This window comes from Gallinula chloropus (assembly GCF_964237585.1).
Source record: "Gallinula chloropus genome assembly, chromosome: 5".
In the NCBI taxonomy this organism is placed as follows: Eukaryota; Metazoa; Chordata; class Aves; order Gruiformes; family Rallidae; genus Gallinula; species Gallinula chloropus.
In genome coordinates, this window is record NC_140090.1 from 29,945,506 (window position 1) to 29,968,027 (window position 22,522).

A 22,522-nucleotide genomic window follows, 5' to 3' on the forward strand; every position below is an offset into this window, starting at 1 on the left:
TTAATGTTAACAGAATGGATTTGTTCCATTTGATAAAATAACCCAATAATAACTGAAGTAATTACAGAAGAAATTATTTTTACTTCTACACAATTTCTAAAGTCCAACTTTGGTAATATGCAAAATGAGTTCTAGTTAATTACATTTTTAAGGACCAAACACAGAATATGTGGTATGTAATTTTCCATGCTCTGGTCCAACTTTCAGTAGGCTGCCTTACTCTGATAAGCATATTCTTTCTTTTTCCAAGTTGCTGAAATTTTTCTCTTTGCAGAAAACCAATTATGCACAGAAATAACTTGCAATAGTGCTTTCCTGAGTCATGTCAAAAATACACAGTCTGAGGAGTTTACAAAACAATATGATAGTTTATTGCCATTCTGTGGAAATGTGACTGAAAGAAAGAAACATGCAGTACTGCCTAAGTCAAAAACTCAACCTAATATAAAGGATTTTGATAAAAAATGCAGCTCAAATAATCTGCCTCATGGTATCGACAGCAGCAACACCGATGACATGAATTTGCAGGAAAGTTCAAGTGACTTGTCTCACATTATTCCTTCACCCCTGAAATTTTGCAGTGAAAGTGAGATAGATTTTAAGAAGCTGCTTTTTACTGACAAGCTGAAGCCTGAAGAAACTCTTTATGATGCTGATATGGAGTTGACCGCCAGTGATGCAGGTGAACTACTCACAGTTACAGCGAAAGACAAACTACGCACAAATAAAAATAGTGATGCCAATGCTGACAAAATACCAAATTTCCGAAAAGTAAAATATTCTAAGAAGGATAAAGAGAAAATTAAAAGCAAGACTGAAGTGAGTTCAAATTTGTATACTGAAGAAAGGAACACTAGGGCTGATAATAGTGAAGTTTCAAAAGCTACTGACACACAAACTCAACTTTTCCAAAGTCAGACAGAACAGCTACCTACAGGAAATTCTGCAGAGCATCAGAGCTTGCAAAATACCAGAAAATATTATCAAGCACAAAATTGTCTAAAAACCAAACCAGATAAAGATTCTGGGACATATCAGGTTAACATAATGAGTCCAAGAAAACAGGAGACAAATAAAGAAATGTTGTCAGAAACTTCTGAAGATATGGAAAGCAAAATACAAAAAGCAGACTCAAACTTATCTGTCAGCAAGATCCCACCAGAAGTTTATTGTGCTGAAAATTTACCATTGCAGGATAACACTAATGTATTGCCTTTGCATTGGGACTTCTTGCATACAAATCAGAAACAGAAAATAAACAGGAAAACTGTTCAAAACTCTTCTAAAATTAACACAGCCAAATACTGTAGAAAGGAAAATGGGCAGTGCGGAGAAAATATTGCAAAAAAGTCTCAGGCAGAGATGCACCAACAGGACTGCAAGAGAAAACAAGACCAGAAGAATGTTACAAAGAGAAAATACATCCAAAAAAGTAGTTACAGGCAAAGTGGAGAAACTGAAAATGACAGCATTCATAAAACTACTGAGAATGCAGACCAAAAGAGTAGTCATTTTTCACCAGGCAGATTAAAACGTTCATTGGCAAAGGCTAGGCGGAAAGCATGTATAATACCAAAAGAAAATCTTACACAGTTCTCACTTTGTAAAAGTGAAGAATTAAAAAATAAGGATGCATTGCATGCAGAGGCTGTTAATGAAAACAGAGCAACTGAAATTCAGCAAAAGCATGTAGCTTTAGTTACTCAGAATGGTGTAAATAGACCACAGGTTAAAGAAAAAGTTGGTGATGATACTGATGGGTTAAAGAAAGCAGAATCCTCATCAGCGGCACATGAAAGCCCTTGCATTAGTAATTTTCCTGATAATCAGGTAAAGTGCAAACAGAGTTTTAGTTCTGATGTTACTAAGACCAGACCAGAAAAATATTATTTTGGGCATATTGAACAGGGGGAGCAGAATGTTTTGGATGATCAGGAAGTCCCTCATGAGATAGATTCCTCTATGAGCAACTTGAAGTCTGCAGTTCAAAAATCAGATTTTTTAAAATGCTCATCTGTCAAATGTTCTAAGAATATGCCATTAAAAACGGATAGCATTTTCCTGGAAAGTCTTTCCTATGTGGAGCACCCCACTCTTCATGACCACAGTGTTTCTGTAAACTTACCTATAAGGAAAAACTCTGAATGGTGTGTGGAAAATTCTCCTAATAAAGCACCAATTGCTGGAAAAGCAGAACAGAAACTGGACCATGTTTCTAAAGAGGCTTACAAAAAGACTTTGACACGTTGTCGTGGTAAGTATATGTGCGGAAAAAATGGCATTTTGAATTGGGTAGTGCCTGAAATAGTGGTAAGTTATTTTCTCTTGGTACTATCCTACTCTTACTGTTTGCTTAGGGCGGAGAAAACAGGAGTGGAGAAAGGTAGGACTGAAAATCACTAAAACTAACCATATTCTATATCATACGTCAGTTACAATGTAATTTTTAATTGTGGTGTCTAATATCCGTGTTACATCTCCCCAACTACATGTCATCTTGGAATACACTAAAAAGTAAGTAGTCTACACTCTTGAGGAACAGTTATAGTTGGAGCCTGTATTTGTTTTTCAAATAATGTGATAGAATTATGAAAGTTGGGATCAGGAAAGATGTAATAGTTTGAGCTTTTATACAAGGGAAATCAGAGTGAACTACACTGTTCCCTTCATAAGGGGAGGTCATAGCTGGACTTAATTCGATTTGTATTTCTTTAGAAACACTGTAATTCAACAGGGATTTTGAGATCTAAAATAAATACTTTGAGCAGGTTTTCTCTACACTCTACCTATGAACATACTTTGATGTGGCAACCTCTTTTTTAAGAAATACTAAGTTAAGAAAAAAAAGTCAAATTTTAATGTAGGCTGGAAGATATGTTTAGATTCTTCTATCAGATGAAGAAATTACTGTAAAGGAGCTGAAGGAATAGATGACTAACCTGACTATGCTAGAGTTTAAGTCTGCTGTAAAATGTAGCTTTGAGGTTTCCTATCTCTTTTGCGAACATATTTATTCTCCACAAGTTTCTGTTTACTTCATTGTCTCTGAGAATGTCCCAGTACCTAGACAGTCTCTGAGCTGAGATGAATATTTTGAATCCCAGACTGTCAAGCAAATACTAGCTTGGCTTCATTTGAATGCAAGGACGCATTCCTTCACGTGGCCACAGAATGGGAATACTGGCAGAATTAGGCCATCGTGTGAGGTATTGGTTCTGGCAATTTGCAGTTTTTAACTTTAATGATAAATTAGTAAACCTGTGTGATGAGCAGTATCAAAGACTACTGACATAAAAAGCAAGCTGATCATTTGGTCTTTATCTGTGTAAAGTGTGGCTTGAAAACCAGTTAATTTTTCATCCTACATCCAAATCCATATCTTGAATTAAAAGAAAGCAAGGAAATGCCATCTTTTCTGATTATGTCAGCTCTTTTGGACACTACTTTGAGCTGCAATTCTGTAATGTCAGTCTCTATACAGTTAGATCTATGTGAACATGAATATTGATGCTCAAAGGCGTCCAGTTTTCCTAAATGCACTCATATATATCTCAGAACTTGCTGCCTAAAAAGCTGACCTGCTTTAACCTTAAGCTTTAGGGAAAACTCAGAACAGTTTATTTTCACTTTAAAACTAGTACAAACCAAGATTGATTTGTGAAACAGCCAGACTTGGGAGCTTTTACATGATCAGAGAGCCGCCTCATTTAAACCAAATGACCATTGCTCTTAATTTGTTTCTTCCAAAGACAATGCTTTTTCTTTTGCCTTCATAAATCAGGAAGGACTTGGTGCAAGCACCCCAAAGTCACCTGAATATGTCTCTCATACTTAGAAGTAAAGTTAGCAGAAATCCAACAAAAAACCTCTGACTTTGTCTTTGCTTTACACATTTCAGAGAACTATTGATAAAAAGATCAGCTTTACTCATTGAGATATTTTACCCAATCTCAGCATAGAATTCTACTACAGGAAAATACTAGTTTAGCACTATCAGTTTGACCATTAGTTAAGAGTATGTATCCTAGAGTGTAGACAGCATTCTGATGCTATAATAAAGAACATGTCACTTTTTAGACAGGTATGTAAATATTCAGCAATTTAATTTATTAATCTCAAGATTGGCAGAACAAAACCATAATTTATCCCATATGTGCATGAATTTCCTCTATGAGATCAATAGCATCCATTTGCTGCCACCGAGGATTTAAGATAAAGTGTTTAAACTCAAGAAGTGAAGATAAGAGAATTTTGAAAAATTGCATATTCTCATCCGGATGCAGCAAATCTAAAACTTGACCCCTGTCAGTGAGGGGTGTACACTCTTGGAAGAACTTCTAAGGAATACTGATTAAGACTATTTATTTCATCTTGGATTGGTGTCTGCATCAAATCTTCGTGCTTTTCAGAGAGACTGCGATCTGTAAACAGTTTAGAATGTTTTGAAATGTGGGCTAAATAATAATTTCAGTATTGCTCCCAAGTTATCAAAATATTTATCTCCATATAAAGTATTGATTGTTTAGTCTGGCATTCGGAATTGGTCTTCAAGGATTACAGAAAGCTGACACAAGTAGTACTTCTGCTATGGCTGGTTACATTTTTATGGAGTATTCCTCTTGGCATGTTCAGTTTTTCATAGTGAGGCACTCTAAATAGTTTGGTAGTATGCAGTGTTGAAGATAAGGAAGGCTCACCTTGCTGTGCTCACTTTATGTACATATGCTCAAAGAGCAGGCCTAAAGTTGAAAAATGCAGTTCTAGAGAACTCTTGTACAGGTTGAATCTTCAGATTATACATACATTCCTTCCCTCTGCATTCAAAATCAGGAGCTGTGTGCAACTTTATTTTTTAAACTGTAATCCTGTGAGTCCTAAGCAGCTAGCTGCAAAATACAGTACTTCCTTAAAATTTCCCAAGAGCCATGACAGACCTTGAAGAGCTCAAAATTTGGGTAGGTTGAAAATAGCTGTGGTGGCTTTTTCTTTGTTCATCTATTCTGTTTTCTTTTCTGAGCATTTTTAGAGTAGGAGCAGTAACCCATGTACCTGAGTAAAGAACTACAAATTAAAAATAAAAACGACAATTTATTTAAGGATTCAGAAAATATTCAAAATAAGGCATATAAACTGCTGTATTCACAGGCAGAAAGACTTTTCAAGATCTGACAAATACTAGTATATGCTCTTCCTTATCTAAATCCCCCAAAACATTAGAAGAAAACTCAGCAGCACCATCTACACGAAGAAGAGTCACTATTTCCTACAAAGAACCCAGTCTACACAGGTGGGTATACATACTTTAGGGCTGTTTAGTTTTTTTGAGTATATAGCTATCTCCAGTAAAGTTGCTGCTATTAAACCATCCAAATAAATAGTTGAATTATTTCTTTCATAAATGTATTTGACTAAGATACTTCCATGTTGATATAAAACATTTCCTTTCAGTGTGGTGGGATTTCCAAGTGCCGAAGTGAGGCACCAACAGTATTCAAGTCTCAAAATTTAAATAGTGTGTAATATCACATTTTATACTAGTAGTGAATAACAGTGAATTCTTAATGGTTTTTGTGATATAAACCCCTGTAGAGGTGGATAATAATAAATGTTATACCTAAATGTAAACATATGATAATTATGTCCCTGTAATATTGTCAAGTGGCAAGATAATTTTTGCACTAAGATTATATAATTTAGTGATTTTCCTTTAAGTAGATGTATCTGATATAATAAATTGCATGAGTTTAAAATATATTCATTTGATAATTAGTTGTTTCCCCCTGCTGCTCTTGGCAAATTTAGTAGCACAGGATTTCTGAGATTGTTAAGACAAGACATAAATTCTGTAGTAACTATAAAAATTTTAAAGGGTTTTAAAGCCAACTGGTATTTTTGCACTTACGTGAATAGATCTAAACCCCAGTGGACATTTAAGTCCATTTATATGGACTTGGTATTTTCCAGACTTCTAAAAATACTCAGAATTTTTTTTGTCATAAAGTTCATTGAAGTTTTTTGGCGTGGTGGGGATTTTAAGTGTAATATTAATTTAAGAAAAAATGATGCTGTTGTGTGTATATTAGTCACTTGCATGCTCATGAATTAAAGACAGTATCAAGATTTCCTCATGATAGTGTTGAGAGTGAAATGATTATAACAACTTACTTTATGACAAAGGAACTCAGAGAGAAGAAAAAAATATCCAGAAAGTGAAAAAAATTATCAAAATGTTCTCATACACCCTAAAAATATTTTTATTTACCTCTGTAAGTAAGCAATTAATTGAAGCAATGACACCAAGGACAAATAGGAGCTAAAAGTACTGTAGGAAGTGTCTTTTCACTTTACCACTGGCTTTTCACAAGTAGTTATGCCAGGTAGTTTGTAAAAGAAATGCAAAGTGATTATATAGTTACATTTTTCTTCTACTAAATGAATTGGATGCTAAACAAGTGCAATATTAGGATATTGGCACATTCTCCTCTTTCACCAGTATTAGACAGTAACTAATAACAGGAAAAATGCAGATGTCACTCAAGATTTTAGATTACTGTCTCCTTTTTATATTTCATTTTTAACTATATGGTCCTGGGTAGATGCTGTTAAGTTTATGGTTTAAATATTTTTTTTAGTTAGTCTTACAGGAATGTTATGATAACTCACATGTTAATAAGACACAGGCCACATAAAACGGCTACTACTTTGAGCATTATCTTGGAAAGCAGCATTGATCTGTGCCTTGCTATGTCAGATATATTTATTTTACATAAATTTCTATAGTGTCAAGATTTCATTGAGGGAATTTACTGTTTGGAATTGTTATTTTAATTGCATAGTTAGTATAATTACAGTTACATAGGTGCTTGGTAATACTCACACATGATGTCTTTTATTTCTTGTGTTTACAGCAAATTAAGGCGTGGGGATCAGTTTACAGATACACAATTTCTGGATTCCCCAATCTATAAAGTAAAAAATAAAAGAAGCTTTAAAAGTAAATCAAAATTAATTTGAAGAAAACAAGAGAATTGCCTTTATGAACAATACTTCTAAAATGGGTACAATCTTTTGGGGGTTGTTGTTGTTTTTTTTTTTTAATAGTTACACGTTTAGCAGTATAGAGTGCTTATTGTTCTTTGATTAGTAAAGGTCTTCCAAAGTGGAATTTCCTGGAAAAAAACACCTGTATAAGTGACACAGAATTCTTTACTGAGGAAAGAAAATACAGGATAGGCTCCACTCATGTTTTACATTTCTTGTCAGTAATTTATAATCCATTGAGAGGGTTTGCAGCATTTCTTAATTTGTAAGAAAAGTGTACATTTTCATGAGAATTAAAAAGAAATCATCTTTAGGAATTTTAATGTGAGTTGTTCGTATTTGTTGTGAGTAGAATAATTTCTCAGTGCTGGTTGGAACAGACATAACATCTCAAATTTTAATAAATGTACTGAATTAGATGGAAACAATCTCTCTCTTCTTTTTTTTTTTTTTTTAATAGTTGACTTGGATTTGACAGAATTATCTTGAAATCTGAATGAGGAAGTCTCATTTTGAAGAATAGTATAGAGCAGTCTAGCATCCAGAGTATGTGTCAGAGGCACCCAGAAAGAGAGTAGTGCTGCAATATTGCAATAGAAAATCAATAGTAAATAGGATTCAGAGAAAGCAACACCTCATGTTTCCAGTTGAGGGAGTGCTAGTGTGACAAATAGTACAATTGCATCATATCACTCAACTATCAGGTCTTGGTAGTGCTTCCCCTATGGATTCTTATGAGTTACTGCTGCCCTTCTTAATGCACTGTCAGCTGACAAAGTTTTCTGGCATTATCTGAATCGTAGATGCTACTGGCTGCAGGCTATAGCTCACAGCCCATACATCTTATACAGATTATGCCGGATAAGGTTCAGGTTAATTTTTCAACTCATTGTTAATGGGATACAAATAAGTTAAATTATTTTGGTTATAGCAGGTAGTTCTTCACACAGCATGCTGTTATGCTCACATCAGAAGTAGATATTACTGGTTTACATAGGCTTAACATTTGATCTAATTAATGGAAGAAAAATCTATGAGGAAGTCCTAGAAACACCATTTCTGTCACAGGATGTCGCTGAATTGCAAACTGTTGAAGGCTGGAAGGATGTTCTGGAGAAGCCTTGTTATGAACTTGCCCAAATGGTATACTTTTTCCAAGGGCATTCATTATTGAAACCTTCAGAGACCAGTTCTTTGGTTAGCTGAACCTTTGGTCTGATAATGTTTTTAAGAGATGTAACTGATACTCTTAAATTTGTAATATATTCTTGAAAATACCCAACCAAACTGTTCTCTTTGTACTTCATTGTAGCTTCCATTGTAACTTACATCATAATCTGGAAAGGTGACAGAGAAAATAGTACTGGAAACTGTTTCCATGCATGTGTAAAGACAAGAAGGTGATTGGCAGTAGTCACCATTGATTTACAAAGGGGAAATCACGCTGACATACTTCTGCAGTGAGACAGCTGGCTTGGTGGTGGAAGGAAGAGCATTAGATGTTATCTCTGCTTTAGTACGCTTTTGACATTATCTCTGATAACATCCCACAGATAAGCTGTTATGTTTTAGTTAAGTGACAGTGAAATGGGTTGAAAACTGGCCAGGGGATTGTGATTATTGGCATATATTCCAGTGGGAGGCAGAGTATTAGAACTCCCTAGGGTTTCATACTGGGGCCAGTAATGTGTAACACCATCATCAATGACCTGTATAATGGGACAGAGTGCAGCCTGCACAAGTTTGCAGTTAATGCAAAACTGGGTGGAGTGGCTGATAAACTGGATGGTTATCTGCTGCTCAGAGGACCTCAACAGGCTGGAGAAATGGGCTCTTGAAGTTCAAGAAGGATAACGTACATCCTCATCCTGTGAGTTGACAGTGTCATCTGTGTTTTACTGACAGAAGAATGAGTCATACATATCAAGATGTATAGCTTGACAGGAGCTTTCAAATGTGCTCCTTCTACATGTAAGTAGACCGTAACTGGACTGCTACAGTGAAAAATGAAAGTATAAGGCCTAGGGCTTTATGCCTTAGTTTCTTACATTCCTTTTATTATAGATATCTTTCAAAGTACCAAAGGTTGAAGAAAACAATCTGAAGATGCACATAAATTACTTAAAGTAACTCCGAAATCATATTGTGGTTGTTGCCCTTCTTTTCTAGTTCGTTTCCATCCTTACTATTTTTGTTGTTCAAAATGATATTCTGTGCACTGAGAAAATTTACTTTGTTACTATCTAGGAATGCAGCTTCTGTTCTGCAAAATGATCATGGGTACCTCATAAAAAATGTAACACTTCCTTTTGAATCTTCACTAAATGTGCTCCTTTTACCAGAGCAGTTGATGCATTATTAGCTCTCGCCAGGAAAAAGATGTAAAAACCAGCTAATGGTATTTGAGAGAAAAATTAATTTGTAGCTGTCACAGGGATTAGAGGATTAGGTAATTTGAGTTTCTTTTTATAGCTTCAAAGTTGCTTTTTCTCACGTTGATTCAACTTTTAATATAAATTAAATATTTTAGTTTACCACTAACGAAGATTTTGGTTGGTTTTATATGTGTAGGAAATATAACACTATGTATTTAGATGAAACAGAGGAAAATATTTATGACTATAAACCCTTGCACAACTAGCCTTACAAATGCTTGTAATATCTAGAAGTTACTACAGTTATTTTTAAAGTGCAAATTCTTGCAGAGTTCCCATTGGGCTCATGATCACTGCATGGCTGGCTTTTATCACAGTTTAAATATACCACCGGAGATGTTATTGTTAGAACGTAACAAGGGTTCACATTTGCTAACGTTGCCATTTTGCTCTGCAGGAACATTTACATCCTTTGCGAAGCGTGAGGTATGCCTTAGCGTGTGAATATACCTTTACTGGATCCAGCAACTGAATTGTGGTGTTAGCTCTAAACAGTTAGGAACTTGTAACTTATGGGGGCGCCGCAGCTCAGCTTCTGAAGGCGGATGACCCGACGATCTCCCTGGTCTGCCCTCCCGCTGTGTCCGCCCGTCCGAGGCGGGGCCCCGCCCCTACCGGCCAAGGGTTCTCCAGCTCCTGCAGCTGCCTGGGGTTTCCTGCCGCTGCTGGTTCCCGGCCTGGGGCACGATGTCTTTGCAAGGGGCGGCGGGGGCTGAGGATCTCATTTTCTATGTGAATGGGAGGAAGGTAAGTGTTGCCCGGAAAGAGTGTGGAGACAGAGGGGCTGGTCTTCCAGAAGTAGTCCCAACGACTGTGGGCACAGATTTGTTTTCTCAGACTTCTCCCTCACGAGACAGGATTATCACACAAGCAGCATTCAGTCCCATCCTCTCCTTGCTGGATGAAAAGCAAATCAGCCTTCAAGTATTAATTACTTCAGCTAGCTAACACTTTTTTTTTGCGTACAGCAAGTGCTATTAGAAAGGAGAAGCAGCAGAGGAGGACAAACGTGATTACAGCATCCTGTTTTAGCTAGTTTGGCAGCGTTTGGGGGGCGAGTGGGCGGGGAATGTGTCAGTGAAATGGGCTTTCAGCTGGGTATCAAATTTGGTTGGTAAGCAAGCTAGTTTTTTACTTGTACGTGCCTGGTTTCATGTCTTTGATGGTATCAGAAGAGATGTTCAGGGGCACAACAGAAAGCAAGACTCAGGTGCAAAAATGCAGATTATTTGCCAACATAAAGCTAATACTGCAAGAGGAAAATTAAATTGGTTGGTGATTGAATGCAGCTGTGAGGAACTAGTGATTCTAAGTAACAGAATAAGAAATACTCAAGAACGTAGGCATTTCTGTTGCTCTCTGTTGGTAGTCTACTGAGGCAAGTGTAAGTTTATATAAATAAAGCTGGAAGAAAAGTGACTCCTGCTGATAGTCTTACAGATTTGCTCTACTGTTCATTCCAGTGGGTTAAAGTGCCAGGGAAACTAAAATCTGCAAATGAATTCTTTATGCTGTACTGCCTCTATTGTAGCAAAGTACTGCTGTGTTTTTATTTCTAGTGTCACTGAAAGTAAAGCCTCTCAGAATGACCTTTCACTGAGCAGCAGTTAGTTTTAGGAGTTGCAAGGTGCCCTGCCATTTTTTTTCCTGGAAAAATATCAGAGAAGAAATTTCCAGAGGGAGCCCAAACTCTCCTGAGGTCTTTGGCAATTAGTCTGGTTCTACCAGAGGGAACTGGAGAAAGATTCTTGTCTAGCGTTTTGGGAATGTAGTCTGTGTCCTGAATTCTTAAAAGTTTTTGTTTCTGATTTTTTTTTTTTGTTTTTCATTTCTTACTGCAGATAATAGAGAAAAATGCTGATCCTGAAGAAATGCTGTTGTCTTATCTGCGAAAGAGACGTATCCTTTTCTTGTCTGTTCCCTTTAGTCAGTCATTTGAAAGCTTTATTCAAGCAACATTCTCATAAATTAGCATTACCATTACTTACCAGGTTAAGGAAGTCGGGACTCCCTTAAGGTAAAATAAACATATTAAATGTCTTACTTAAGCCAAATGGTCTCCAGCCAACTGCTGTATTTTTAGATTAGTGTCCTAAACAGTGAGGCATGATGTTTATGTGTACCTCCCCTCTCCCCCAAACATTTCTAAAATCAACCCCCCAGGCCTAGTAGTAAGTAATGAAAGTATGAAAAAGGATGTCTCTAAAACAGGAAAAAAAATTAGATGACAGATATTGGGAGAGCCAGAGCTCTCACCCTGCCAGTTTTGTCTTTGCAAACAAGGCACTTTCCCCCACTTTGTTTTCAGTCTGCCATTCAGTGGCATTTTAGGTTGCTAAAACTGTGCAGCACTTGCTCTGATCTTTTCCTCTCTTTTCACCATTTCAGAAGCCTGACTGTGTGTCTGCTCTCAACTGTTGTTAGCAGTTTTCCAAAATCTGCTGCCCCACAAGCTTATTCCCACTGTTCTCTTTACAATATGAAATAATTGTCTGAGTGAGTGTTGCGAACTTCAGCATCTTCCCGTAACATTGTCATGCAAACCCAATACAGGTGGCCTCAAGCTTTTTGAGCAGAATAAAGATCAAAATGAAACCTTATTTATTTATTTATTTCCCTAACGACAGCATTTTCAGTCCATCTAACAGGAACTAAGTATGGCTGTGGAGGAGGTGGCTGTGGTGCCTGCACGGTGATGATATCAACTTACGAGCCAACTTCAAAGAAGATACAGTATCCTTAAAATTTTGAATACCACACAGAATTTTATGACTGTAGATACCATTTCCAGATATGAAACTGTAAAAACAAAGTTGTAAAATCTCTGCCTAATAGTAAAAGAATCCAAAGGAAGGGTCACTTTAATCCAAAAGAGAATGTTGTAAAAAATAACTGTTCGTTATGTAAATGTGCTGAAATACTATGCTCAAATGTTTATCTTGCTTATATATGCTGACACCTACTGTGAAGAGCTTTCTGTTTAGGAGGCATATATTTACCACTCTTTGTATAGACCACTGGAATGTGGCTTCTACCTGCAGCTCTGTCACATAACTGATGGGAAGATAGGGCAGGCAGGAGTTTGAGTCTTACCAGCTCCTTAATACTGAACTCCTGCCCTACACCCCACCCACAAAAAGGGCTTTGAAACTCAAATCCAGAGTTTCATGTGTCTGAAAACTGGAATAAATTAGTTTTTAAATTGAGAAAACTCTAGTCAAATTGTCAAATGGTCACATGTCTTTGTTAATTGAAAGTTGTTTTAGGTGGGGAAAAAGTCAAAATGTTCCAGGTGTTCCTTTTGACAATTACATTATGTTGGAATGCAATGCAAATTAAAATATTTTAAAGTTGTTATTTTAAGAATTAAAACAGAATGACACTTGAAACATTTGACCTATAATAAAGAAAAACATTCTATTGATAATGATAAAAGGTTTTGAAGAATTATATTTTACTTCAGAATTTTCTTTGGGTCTGAAATTTTATAACAAATTTGCAGCAGTAACTCTTTACTTCCATCACAGGACTACACTGATCTTCTCTTCCCCATCTTCTTCCTCTAAAACACACTTGCCAGGTTGCTTGTGGACAGGAGAGATAAGAGGCCAATTAGAAAAAACTGAAGTATTAAGGAAGATACAATTCTACAGAACTGTCCTCATAGATAACAGTTTTTATACTGGGGACAAGAGGCACAGATACTAAGTGATCCCTTCTATAAAGCTTATTGGCTTTTCATTCCAAATAATGATAGTGACTGCTTTGTAAGTATAAACTATGCCTATGACTGACTGCAAAATAACATTCATGTTCTTTATTCTCCTTTACGTTCCAAAGACATTATTCAGCAAATGCATGTTTGCTTCCCATTTGTTCCTTGTATGGTGCAGCAGTCACCACAGTGGAAGGTGTTGGAAGTACAAAGACCAGGGTTCATCCAGTGCAGGTAAGAGCATAGTATCACTGTGTAAGGGGATGACTGATTCCTTCCTTTGTGTGGGCTGGCCTGAGTGGTGGTGCTTTCAGGGCATGGGAATTTCATATGATGATTATTCGCCTTGCTAAAGGATAACAGCAGGCAGCACAAGTTTCTGGTGTCTGGATGATCAAGGCTTGTGAGATGGATTTAATGCTGACAGACTGATCAAAGAGGTGGTTTGTAAGAATTGTAGGGGTGGATCAGGCTGTGCTCTGTTTGGGCTAATGGCACATCTTGGACAATGCCCCTTTAGTTAATGTTTTAGTACGGATGCAAACAAACCAGAAGTCCAATGAAGATTAATTAGCTTCCTTATTAATATGTGCCTGGACATCAAATCTAAAATAATTATTTGAGATTGATTAAATTGTTTTACTTTAAAAGTCTGATTTACTAGGAAGACGGCATTTGGTATGGTGCCTCCTCTATTTAGGAGTTTCTTGGAATGGCGATACACACTGGAGGCAATGCTGTTTGTGGTGTTTAATTTCAGGAAAGGCTGGCCAAGTGCCATGGCTCTCAGTGTGGTTTCTGCACCCCTGGAATGGTGATGTCCATATACACTTTGCTAAGAAACCACCCAGAACCAACTTCAGAGCAGATGATGGCAGCTCTGGCTGGTAAATATTGATACTTTTTAATTTGTGAGTGTGTTCCTTGAACCATTTTCCTCAGATAATTTGTGTACGTGAGTGCATGTCTGTGTGAGTACACATGCGTGCATGTTCATCCTCTATACAAACTGTGCTTCCCAGCAGAGTTGCTGCTGGATACAGACCTTGTATTCGCTGTCATTCTTTTCTCCTGGAAAGTGAAGCACGGAGCTGTGGATTGCTTCAGGCATGGGTGTTCAAAACATGCACACACATACATATATGTGATATATATATATCTCTTTAGAAGTGCTTTAAATCATATGTGCAAAAATTATGTCATATTGGAGAAGTAGCTACATCTGAAGGTCTCTGAAACCGTATTACATCTGGAGTTGACATTGTCATAAGTCTCACAGGAGACCCCTTTGTGGTAGAAAAAACTAGGTAAGATAGAGAGATACAGACCATCTTCACTAAGGGAAAGTGTGAGCATTTATTGTAGCTAAAATAGCCTTCTGTTGTGCTCTAGAGTCCCAGTGGAGCCAGAGGCATTTCCTGTTACTATGGGATGAACTTGGAGGTGTAATGCTAACCTCCTTTGCTGCCAGAAGTAAGTCAGGGGAAGGAGAAAAACATTCTGAATGCGTGAAGAGTGTTGTACAATCCATTATTCTCCTGCATACTAAGTTGTAGTCAGCATTCCCTGTAGAGCAGCTCGCAAGTATTTCATACTGCCCTTGAAACAATAGCCTTTTTCCTCAGGAGCTACAGGGTCCTAAGTCTTGTGATGTGGACTTTTTTGTCTTTGGGAGAGCTAACACTTCTTATCTTCAAAACCATAAGATTATAAATCATAGAAAGACATTATGGTTTTGAGCCACATGCTTTAGAAGAAAGCTTTTTCTTTTTTCAGGGAACTTGTGCCGCTGTACTGGATATAGGCCAATTCTAGACGCATGTAAAACCTTCTGTAAGGTAAGTAGTGATGATAGGAATACTAGATTGTGCCCGTTAGCATGTATGTACATATGAACACAAACTATCACAATTTTTGTTAAGATCACTTCCTTCCTCTGTTAAGAGATGTAGGTCAAAGTAAGGAGTATAGTGACCTAACCCATTGCAAAAATTAACACAAATCAAGTTGGTGTCTAGCTTGGATTATGCAAAGTAATCTGAAGTAACTCCAGTGTTTTTCTGTTAGTCAGTATTGATACAAACACAAGCAGAATTTGGGTCAATGTTCTTAGCAATTATCATGTAATGCAACATGTCAAAAACCTACAGTGAAAGAAATGGGGGATTGAACAATGGGGAAAAAAAATAATACAGACCACCTATGTATAGTCTCACAAGGCCAACTGAATTTCACATAGTATGAATTATTTTGTATTACGGATTTGAACAATGATTTTATTTTGGTTTTGAATATCACTTCTTGAACACATAATCCTTCCAATTTAACTTATTACTAGACTTGAATAGATGCTTTCATCACCTTAAACAGGCTTTAATTCGCTGCCATTCCAGGCAATATTTCACTAATGGAATATATTCCTCCTTTAGGAATCTCTTTGTTGTCAAAGGAAAGCAAATGGAGTGTGTTGTTTGGATCAGGAAGATAATTTGTGTGACAAGGAAGAAAAGGTAGGTTTTTAAGTATTTTACCTGTCCTACTTTAATATAAAGCTTGTAGAAAGAATATTGCAAATTTATTTTCTTGTAATTAGAAAACAGTATACTGTTGGTATACTGCAGTATACTCTGCCATTTTCATCCTCCATTTATGTATGTTTGTATGATGAGGCAAAGATGGGGCTGATAGTTCAGATCTCCAGAGCTCAGATTTGAGCAGTTCTTTCAAGTTCAGGAATATTAATAGCCTCAGCTCTACTCATACAGTGATCATCATACAAGAAGTCAGGCATGTGAAGCTGTCTTAAATCAATGATCAGTGATGATTTGAATGTAACCACTGATGTCTTGGGAATCTAAGGTTTGAATCCAAAGAACTGATACACTCTTAAAAATCGGAGTTATGATTGTAATCTTATATGAAACCTCTTATCCATATGACGATTAGACTTCGTTCTCAATTTCTTTCAATAGCTGATGTTCTGCTTTCGCTTTTTGAGAACTGTAGGTTGGCATGAAACCAGGTACTTTCTTGTAGTAGGACTGCAGGAAGCCTTTATTTAGTCTTTCAGTTGCATGCCTCTGCATTGTCATTTGTGTTAGCAGTGAACTTTGAGAAACCATTATGAGCTCTTCCTTCACCTCAGCAATTTGGTGTGATGCGTGGTAATTTAGAATCATACCCAGATGATAACAGAATTACTAATATTTTCTACTGACTTCAGTGGGACCCTCATGGTTTGTTTTTTATTTTGCCTTTTTTTAAATGGAATTTATTATGAAAGAGAATTCTTGGTCTTCACTTATTTTCTTTTTTTATTAAGGTTTCCACCAGTCTATTTTCAACCGATGAATTCCAGCCCTTAGATCCTACCCAGGAGCTTATATTTCCTCCAGAACTAATGGTAATTTTTGCTGCTTATAGACTATTCTTTAGCCCTGTCTTATGCTCAGGAGTCCATAGTATAGAACTCATCCTGATGCCCCACTTTGCAGTGATTCATTAGAAGAAATTTCTTCACATTTAAATATAAATCCACAATTATATTACTTTTTTTTTCCCAGTGAGTTTTATCAAATATTCACATACCAAATAAAATTCTTATTGGGAAAATGAATTTGCAGGGTTATGTATTAGGTGAGACAACAAAGTAGTAACCTAAACATTGTTTTCAGTGCAGCACCTGAAGATAGAAATGCTTCTCAGCAAACTGGGTGCCACTCTTTAGTGCTGGCAATGCCCCATTTTGTGGCTTAATAATTTTGTCTTTTCTGTCAAAATGTCAGCCTCACATAGCCACCGAGACTGGGGAGTGTTTAGTCCCAGTGATTCAAGGGTGGCAAAGATACAAGCAGCTGGAGTAAGGGTACTGGAACAGAAGATGTCAAGCACCTTTTATTATTGATAGAAGTGTTTGCCCTACAAAAAACAAAAGCTCTTTGCTTTATGTTATTGTTGATCTATAGATTCAAAGCCAAATTCTCTGTAACTAGCTGGTTTCTTATGGAGAAAGGTTGATAATTGTGGGGCAGGGGTTCTTTAACATGTATTTGTACCACCAGTAGTTTACAAGCTGTTTCCCAGTGAACAGTGCTAGAACACAGAAAGACATCCGCATGCATGCTTAATCTAGAAAGGGATGCTGTAGACAGTGTCATCAGTGACCTCCTAACAAGCTAAGTGTGTGAACACCTTCCTAAGTATTTTTTTATTACTTTTCTAATAATTTCCAGCAATGGCAGGATCTATTCCTGCGTTCCTTGCTTGGGGGAAATTTATTATCAGTCTTGTTTATTAGTCCATTGGAATTAATTAACGAGGTTTCAATCATGAAGTCTAGAAATTCACCACTGTGCAGAGAGCCAGCATAACAGTCCTGTATCTGCCCAATTTTGAAAGATCAAGTAGAACTGCCATTGTTTAAGAATGTTTTTTGACTCTCAGTTTAGTGTCTGTCAGACCTTGCAACTGTCTGGATATCAAAATATTTAAATCTGCTATATTTCCATATCAGAGAATGGCTGAAAATCAACCAAAAAGAACTCTGGTTTTTCATGGAGAGCGAATGACATGGATTTCGCCAGCAAGCTTAGATGAATTACTGGATCTGAAAGCTGCCCACCCCAAAGCTCCTCTTGTGGTTGGGAACACCTGTGTTGGTATGTGTGCAATCAGAACAGTTCCTGTTGCTGTAGTGTCTGTGTGCATGGGAGAGGTGGGGCTATGTTTATCATTATTTCTGTATTTTTCATCCTTAAACTCACTCTTCACTATGTTGAAGTTTTTTTTTTTTATGGAAGATGTCTTTTATCTATGTCTATTCCTGTCTGGTAGGACCTGAGATGAAATTTAAAGGTGTGTTCCATCCAATTGTTATTGCTCCTGCAAAGATCCGGGATCTGAATGTGGTGAAATACGCAGATGACGGTCAGTATACTTTACTTTCCTCAGCATTAAGGGAAGCTCTTACATTCCATAGTGCTGAAGGTGTGAAGTGCTCTGTAACTCATTCCTGAGCATGCTTTGTTCTTCTCAGGTCAAGGTGGCTGTGGCCACCATCCCAGTGCATGATACAGAGTTTTGTCTTTGTGATGCAGTATTATCTTGGGCCCCATTAGTCACAGTAGTGCAAGGGTAGATAGTCCAGTAGTACTGGTTCTGGTGCTAAGTCATGCAGCATTGGCTTTGTGATCTCTGTACTGTGCTGTGCTGTATAGCGGAGAGACACCCATACAGAACCACAGAGCTAGCAACACTGCGTGCTTGTCTACATTGGAAAATTGTGATTAAGCTGGCATAGATAAAATGTGTTATATAATCTTCTTCTCAATCATTGCAGCATTAATTATTGTAGCTTATAAATTTTGTATCTCAATTTTTGTGTTTAAGGTAAGCATGGATAGTTTTTATTCAAAGTTAGAATAGGCTTTAGTTTTTAATTAAATGCTACTGAAGTTAGAAATAACAACTAGAAATAGATTTAAACTTACAATAATAGCCTAAATTAAATATAAATTACATTCTGCAAGTTTGCTGCCAAAGTCGCAAAGTTACAGGAAAATCAAACCCTTTATGTGATGAAAGTAATTTGTGCTGTGCCTGATGCACTTTTTTGAAGAGGTGAACTGGATTTGACAGTTCTGTCACTGCAATTAGAGTATTTTTTTATTTCAGATCAGGCATCCAGTTCTAGTCAATGACTAGTTTGTTCTTAGCTGAAAGGTGGTTGGGAATTGAAAATATTTACTGCTTCTTTTAATCTATAAATAAAATCTACCTAGGAGAAAGTGAGACTTACTAGTTCTCAGACAAGAGATAGGCAGTTGAGTTTGTCGGTCAGAAGTAGTATTTCCTCTCCTTAATCAGATTTAAATGCAAACACATGCTTTGATTTTAGTATTCCTGTACTTGATTAATAAAGTCATTTAATTTTTTTAATTTCTAATTTTATATGAAACTTTTTATATCTTTTATTGAATTCCACTGTTCATTCAAAATATTCATACATAAATAAAGCCTATGAATAAGTTTGAATAGAAAGGGATTATTTACCATTTTTTAATATTCAAATTATTATCAAGTATAATCTGTAAAAACGCCAAAACAAATGTGTAACTACTCAAATAAATGCATATAGTTATAGGTTGTCCTTATAGTGGGGGGAAAAATAACATATTCAGTATTAGGACTGTTTAGTTTTTTGTGAATACTACATACCCATACCTCAGGAGAATAACTAGAATATACATATACAAAGCAAGATCAAATTATGATGAAAGCAATATTTAAAGATTGGAAGAGACTGTTGAAAGCAATTTGAAGCTGACTGACCGTTGACTGAAACATCACTTAAACATTTACTCAGTACAAATTAGTGCAAGGGAAGCAGTTGGAATGGGCAGCTGGAAGCAGAGAAGGGATTTTTCCCTTTTAGTAGAGGTGGTGAGCTATTAGCTCAGTTTCAGCCCTTCATGAAATTTTAGCCTCAGTCTTATGAGATGAAAGGCCATGGTCCCTTTAATGTGCAAAGGCTCCTGTTGCTACGTATGCCCACATTCCATATGAGCGGTCTTAGGTCTACAGTCTGAACATAGTTTAAACCCCAGGCAATAAAGCAATGCTCATATTATACTTTCATCGTCTTTTGGTTACAGGATTAACTGTGGGAGCTGCCTGCAGCCTCTCTCTATTGAAAGACATCTTGACAAATGCAATCTCAGAGTTCCCTGAAGAGAAGACAAAGGTTTTCCGTGCTGTCTTGCAGCAATTGAGAACTCTGGGTGGAGAACAGATAAGAAATGTTGCTGTATGTTGTGCCTTACTTGCAATAACAGTTCTAAAAAATTGTAACAAATGTGAAATTGCTCCTGGCCATATGTAAAACTTGCATTTTAAATTCTGGTTTTAGCAGTGTATTTTCTATCGATACATCTGCTTTGAGTTTTCAATATGTATAAATTTATGTGTAGTCTGCATGTTATATTGTCACTTAACACAAAAATGCGAAGGTGATGGAGAAAGGTGACATAAATTTCTATTTTTTTCAAGTCATTAGGTGGAAACATCATAAGTAGAAAATCAACCTCTGACTTGAATCCTATTCTGGCAGCCAGCAACTGTATGCTCAGTCTGGCTTCAAGAGGTAAGCAGAGGTAGCCTGTCTCTATAGTAGTGCCAGAGGTGCAGGGTCTTACTGCGAGGGGAGAGGGGAAATAACAGTAGGTGAGCATTTGTTAAGGAACCCTTTCCCCAGTCTCATATATGATCACATCTGAAAGAGAAGCAATGTGCAAAGAAAGAACATGTCAAAGATTTTCATGTCAAGGGTAAGCATTCAGACCCACCAGATCACATGTATTTCTGTGGGCAGTGAATTGTAATTGCTTACAATTTGAGCAGCTGTATGCTACCTCATCTCCCTGATATTTTTTTTCTGTAATTGAATCTTTGCCCTGGTTTCAAAATTACCCTCTGGCCCTGAGAAGAACTATGACTTCTTGTTCCTCACAGGTTCCGATGCAGGAGCCACTAGCCCAGCAGCCTTTTTCATACCCATTTCCTTGGTTTCCTTCCATCACTGTATATGTACTCCCCCCTACCCTTTTTCTTGTACAGTGCCTTACCGTTGGCAGTAAACATGAGCTGTCTGATGGCCTGGGATCGTGTGCTCTCTGTTCTCCCTTCTATACAGCTTATGTCCTTTTTGCCCTTGATCCACACAGAGTGCATGTTGCTATTTCTGGCCATATGCTACTTTACTGAACATCCCAAAATACACTTTTTGTTTTTTTAAGGGATTGTTTCAGATTTCTTAGATTTCAGCATTTCTTGGAACAGAAAAAAAATCTTCTGGTGTGTGATTTCCATGATTTCTTCCTGCATAATTTGATAGTGAGAGGAAAATTACCTGTCAGAGTGCTAAGGATGTTTCTTAGGTAATAATAATAAAAAAATTTAAAAATGCATCGGACCTCTTATGTAGCATGTGCAAAATACAAAAGACAAGTCATCTAGGAGAAAAATACACTTTGACTTCATCTGTCAAACACGTGGTTGAATTCCACACTGCTGAATCACTGGATTTCCATCTGTGCAATGTTTATGCCTCTGTGTTCTTGCAGAACAACAATGCTACTTGACAGTGGTTTTACTGGTACACTTGCAGTCTGACCAACAAGATTTGGAGCTTGTTTAATCAATATAATCAATTATATGTGTTAAAATGTTGCATGTTAAGCTAGGCTTGCTTGCTTAACTGTGTAAGGATATTCGATTATAAACCAGATTATAGCAAAGATGAAGTTTAAGTCTTCATAGGGCTCTTATTTAGGTTCCTTGCAGAATTTTGTCCCCTTCCCTTTTGAAAATCCCATCTGTAATAATGTATGTCATAGAATGGCTTTTGCAGAAGTTCTCTCCTGTTCAGTTTTCTTCCTCGTTCTTTATGTTTTAGAAGGAAAGGTAGTGATGACTAGCTGCAGAGACTTGGAACAGACTGACAGGAATGAGGATGGGATCATTGTGGCAGTATTGGAAGGGAGGATCTTGGAATGGGGGTTGATCTCTGGGCACTTTTTGAGGACTCTGATGTTACGATATTATGGAAGATGGCACAGTCACTTGTGTTTAGAGAGCATACCACTGATATTTTATGTCAACTGCAGTTATTATTTACTCAGGAAAGCTACAGGTATTTATCGCCAATTAAAATATAGTGATGTATGTTAATTGCATAATTCTACATAAGTTTGTGGATTTTGGATTTTTTTTTTAGGAGGAAAGCGACAGATTCCTTTAAGTGATATTTTTGCAGATGGAGTTGGTAACAATACTGTTACACCAGAAGAGATCTTAGTCTCTGTCCATATTCCCCATTCTAGGAAGGTAAGTTAATGGTTTGTTTAGATTTGCTTTATGTAGAGTTGAAGAGCACTGAATAAAAGCAGGAGAGGGCACAATCCCTGTGTTTAAAGTAGAACTATTACAGCTGACTTTCTAAATACCTTATCATTTGATCCCATCAGTACCATACTATCCCCCAGTTTCAGCCAAAAACCACACCTGTGCTGGTAGTCGTGATATATAAGGAGTGATGTTCAGACAAAAGTGTACCCTAAAACAATGAGGGCAATAGCAGTTGTCTTCACCTGCAGAAAGGGGTCTTAGACAAACCGTCACATAGTCGTCGCCAAAAGAGACTGCTCACTTGTGATATGGTTAGCAGCAATCAGACAAAGATTGTCATCTCTTGAGGATTTCTCTTAAAATGTGGTAAGATTGGACGTGTTCGTGGTACTTCTGAAAGTGTTGCTGAACTGAGTAGTTAGTAGTC

At 37.0% G+C, this 22,522-nt stretch overlaps 1 protein-coding gene across 1 annotated transcript in view; it reads left to right on the plus strand.

The window, feature by feature from the left end:
• Positions 1-10,163: 10,163 nt before the first annotated feature.
• The window catches only part of AOX1 (aldehyde oxidase 1), a gene marked incomplete at its 5' end in the record, with an annotated part of 81,917 nt that continues 69,558 nt past the window's right edge, over positions 10,164-22,522 (plus strand). Inside the window, 13 exon segments of the mRNA XM_084264559.1 lie at positions 10,164-10,223; positions 11,318-11,375; positions 12,113-12,209; positions 13,317-13,425; positions 13,952-14,078; positions 14,968-15,029; positions 15,621-15,701; positions 16,514-16,594; positions 17,705-17,849; positions 18,025-18,117; positions 19,845-19,996; positions 20,239-20,332; positions 21,965-22,074. Coding sequence (XP_084120685.1) covers positions 10,164-10,223; positions 11,318-11,375; positions 12,113-12,209; positions 13,317-13,425; positions 13,952-14,078; positions 14,968-15,029; positions 15,621-15,701; positions 16,514-16,594; positions 17,705-17,849; positions 18,025-18,117; positions 19,845-19,996; positions 20,239-20,332; positions 21,965-22,074 — 1,269 coding nt within the window.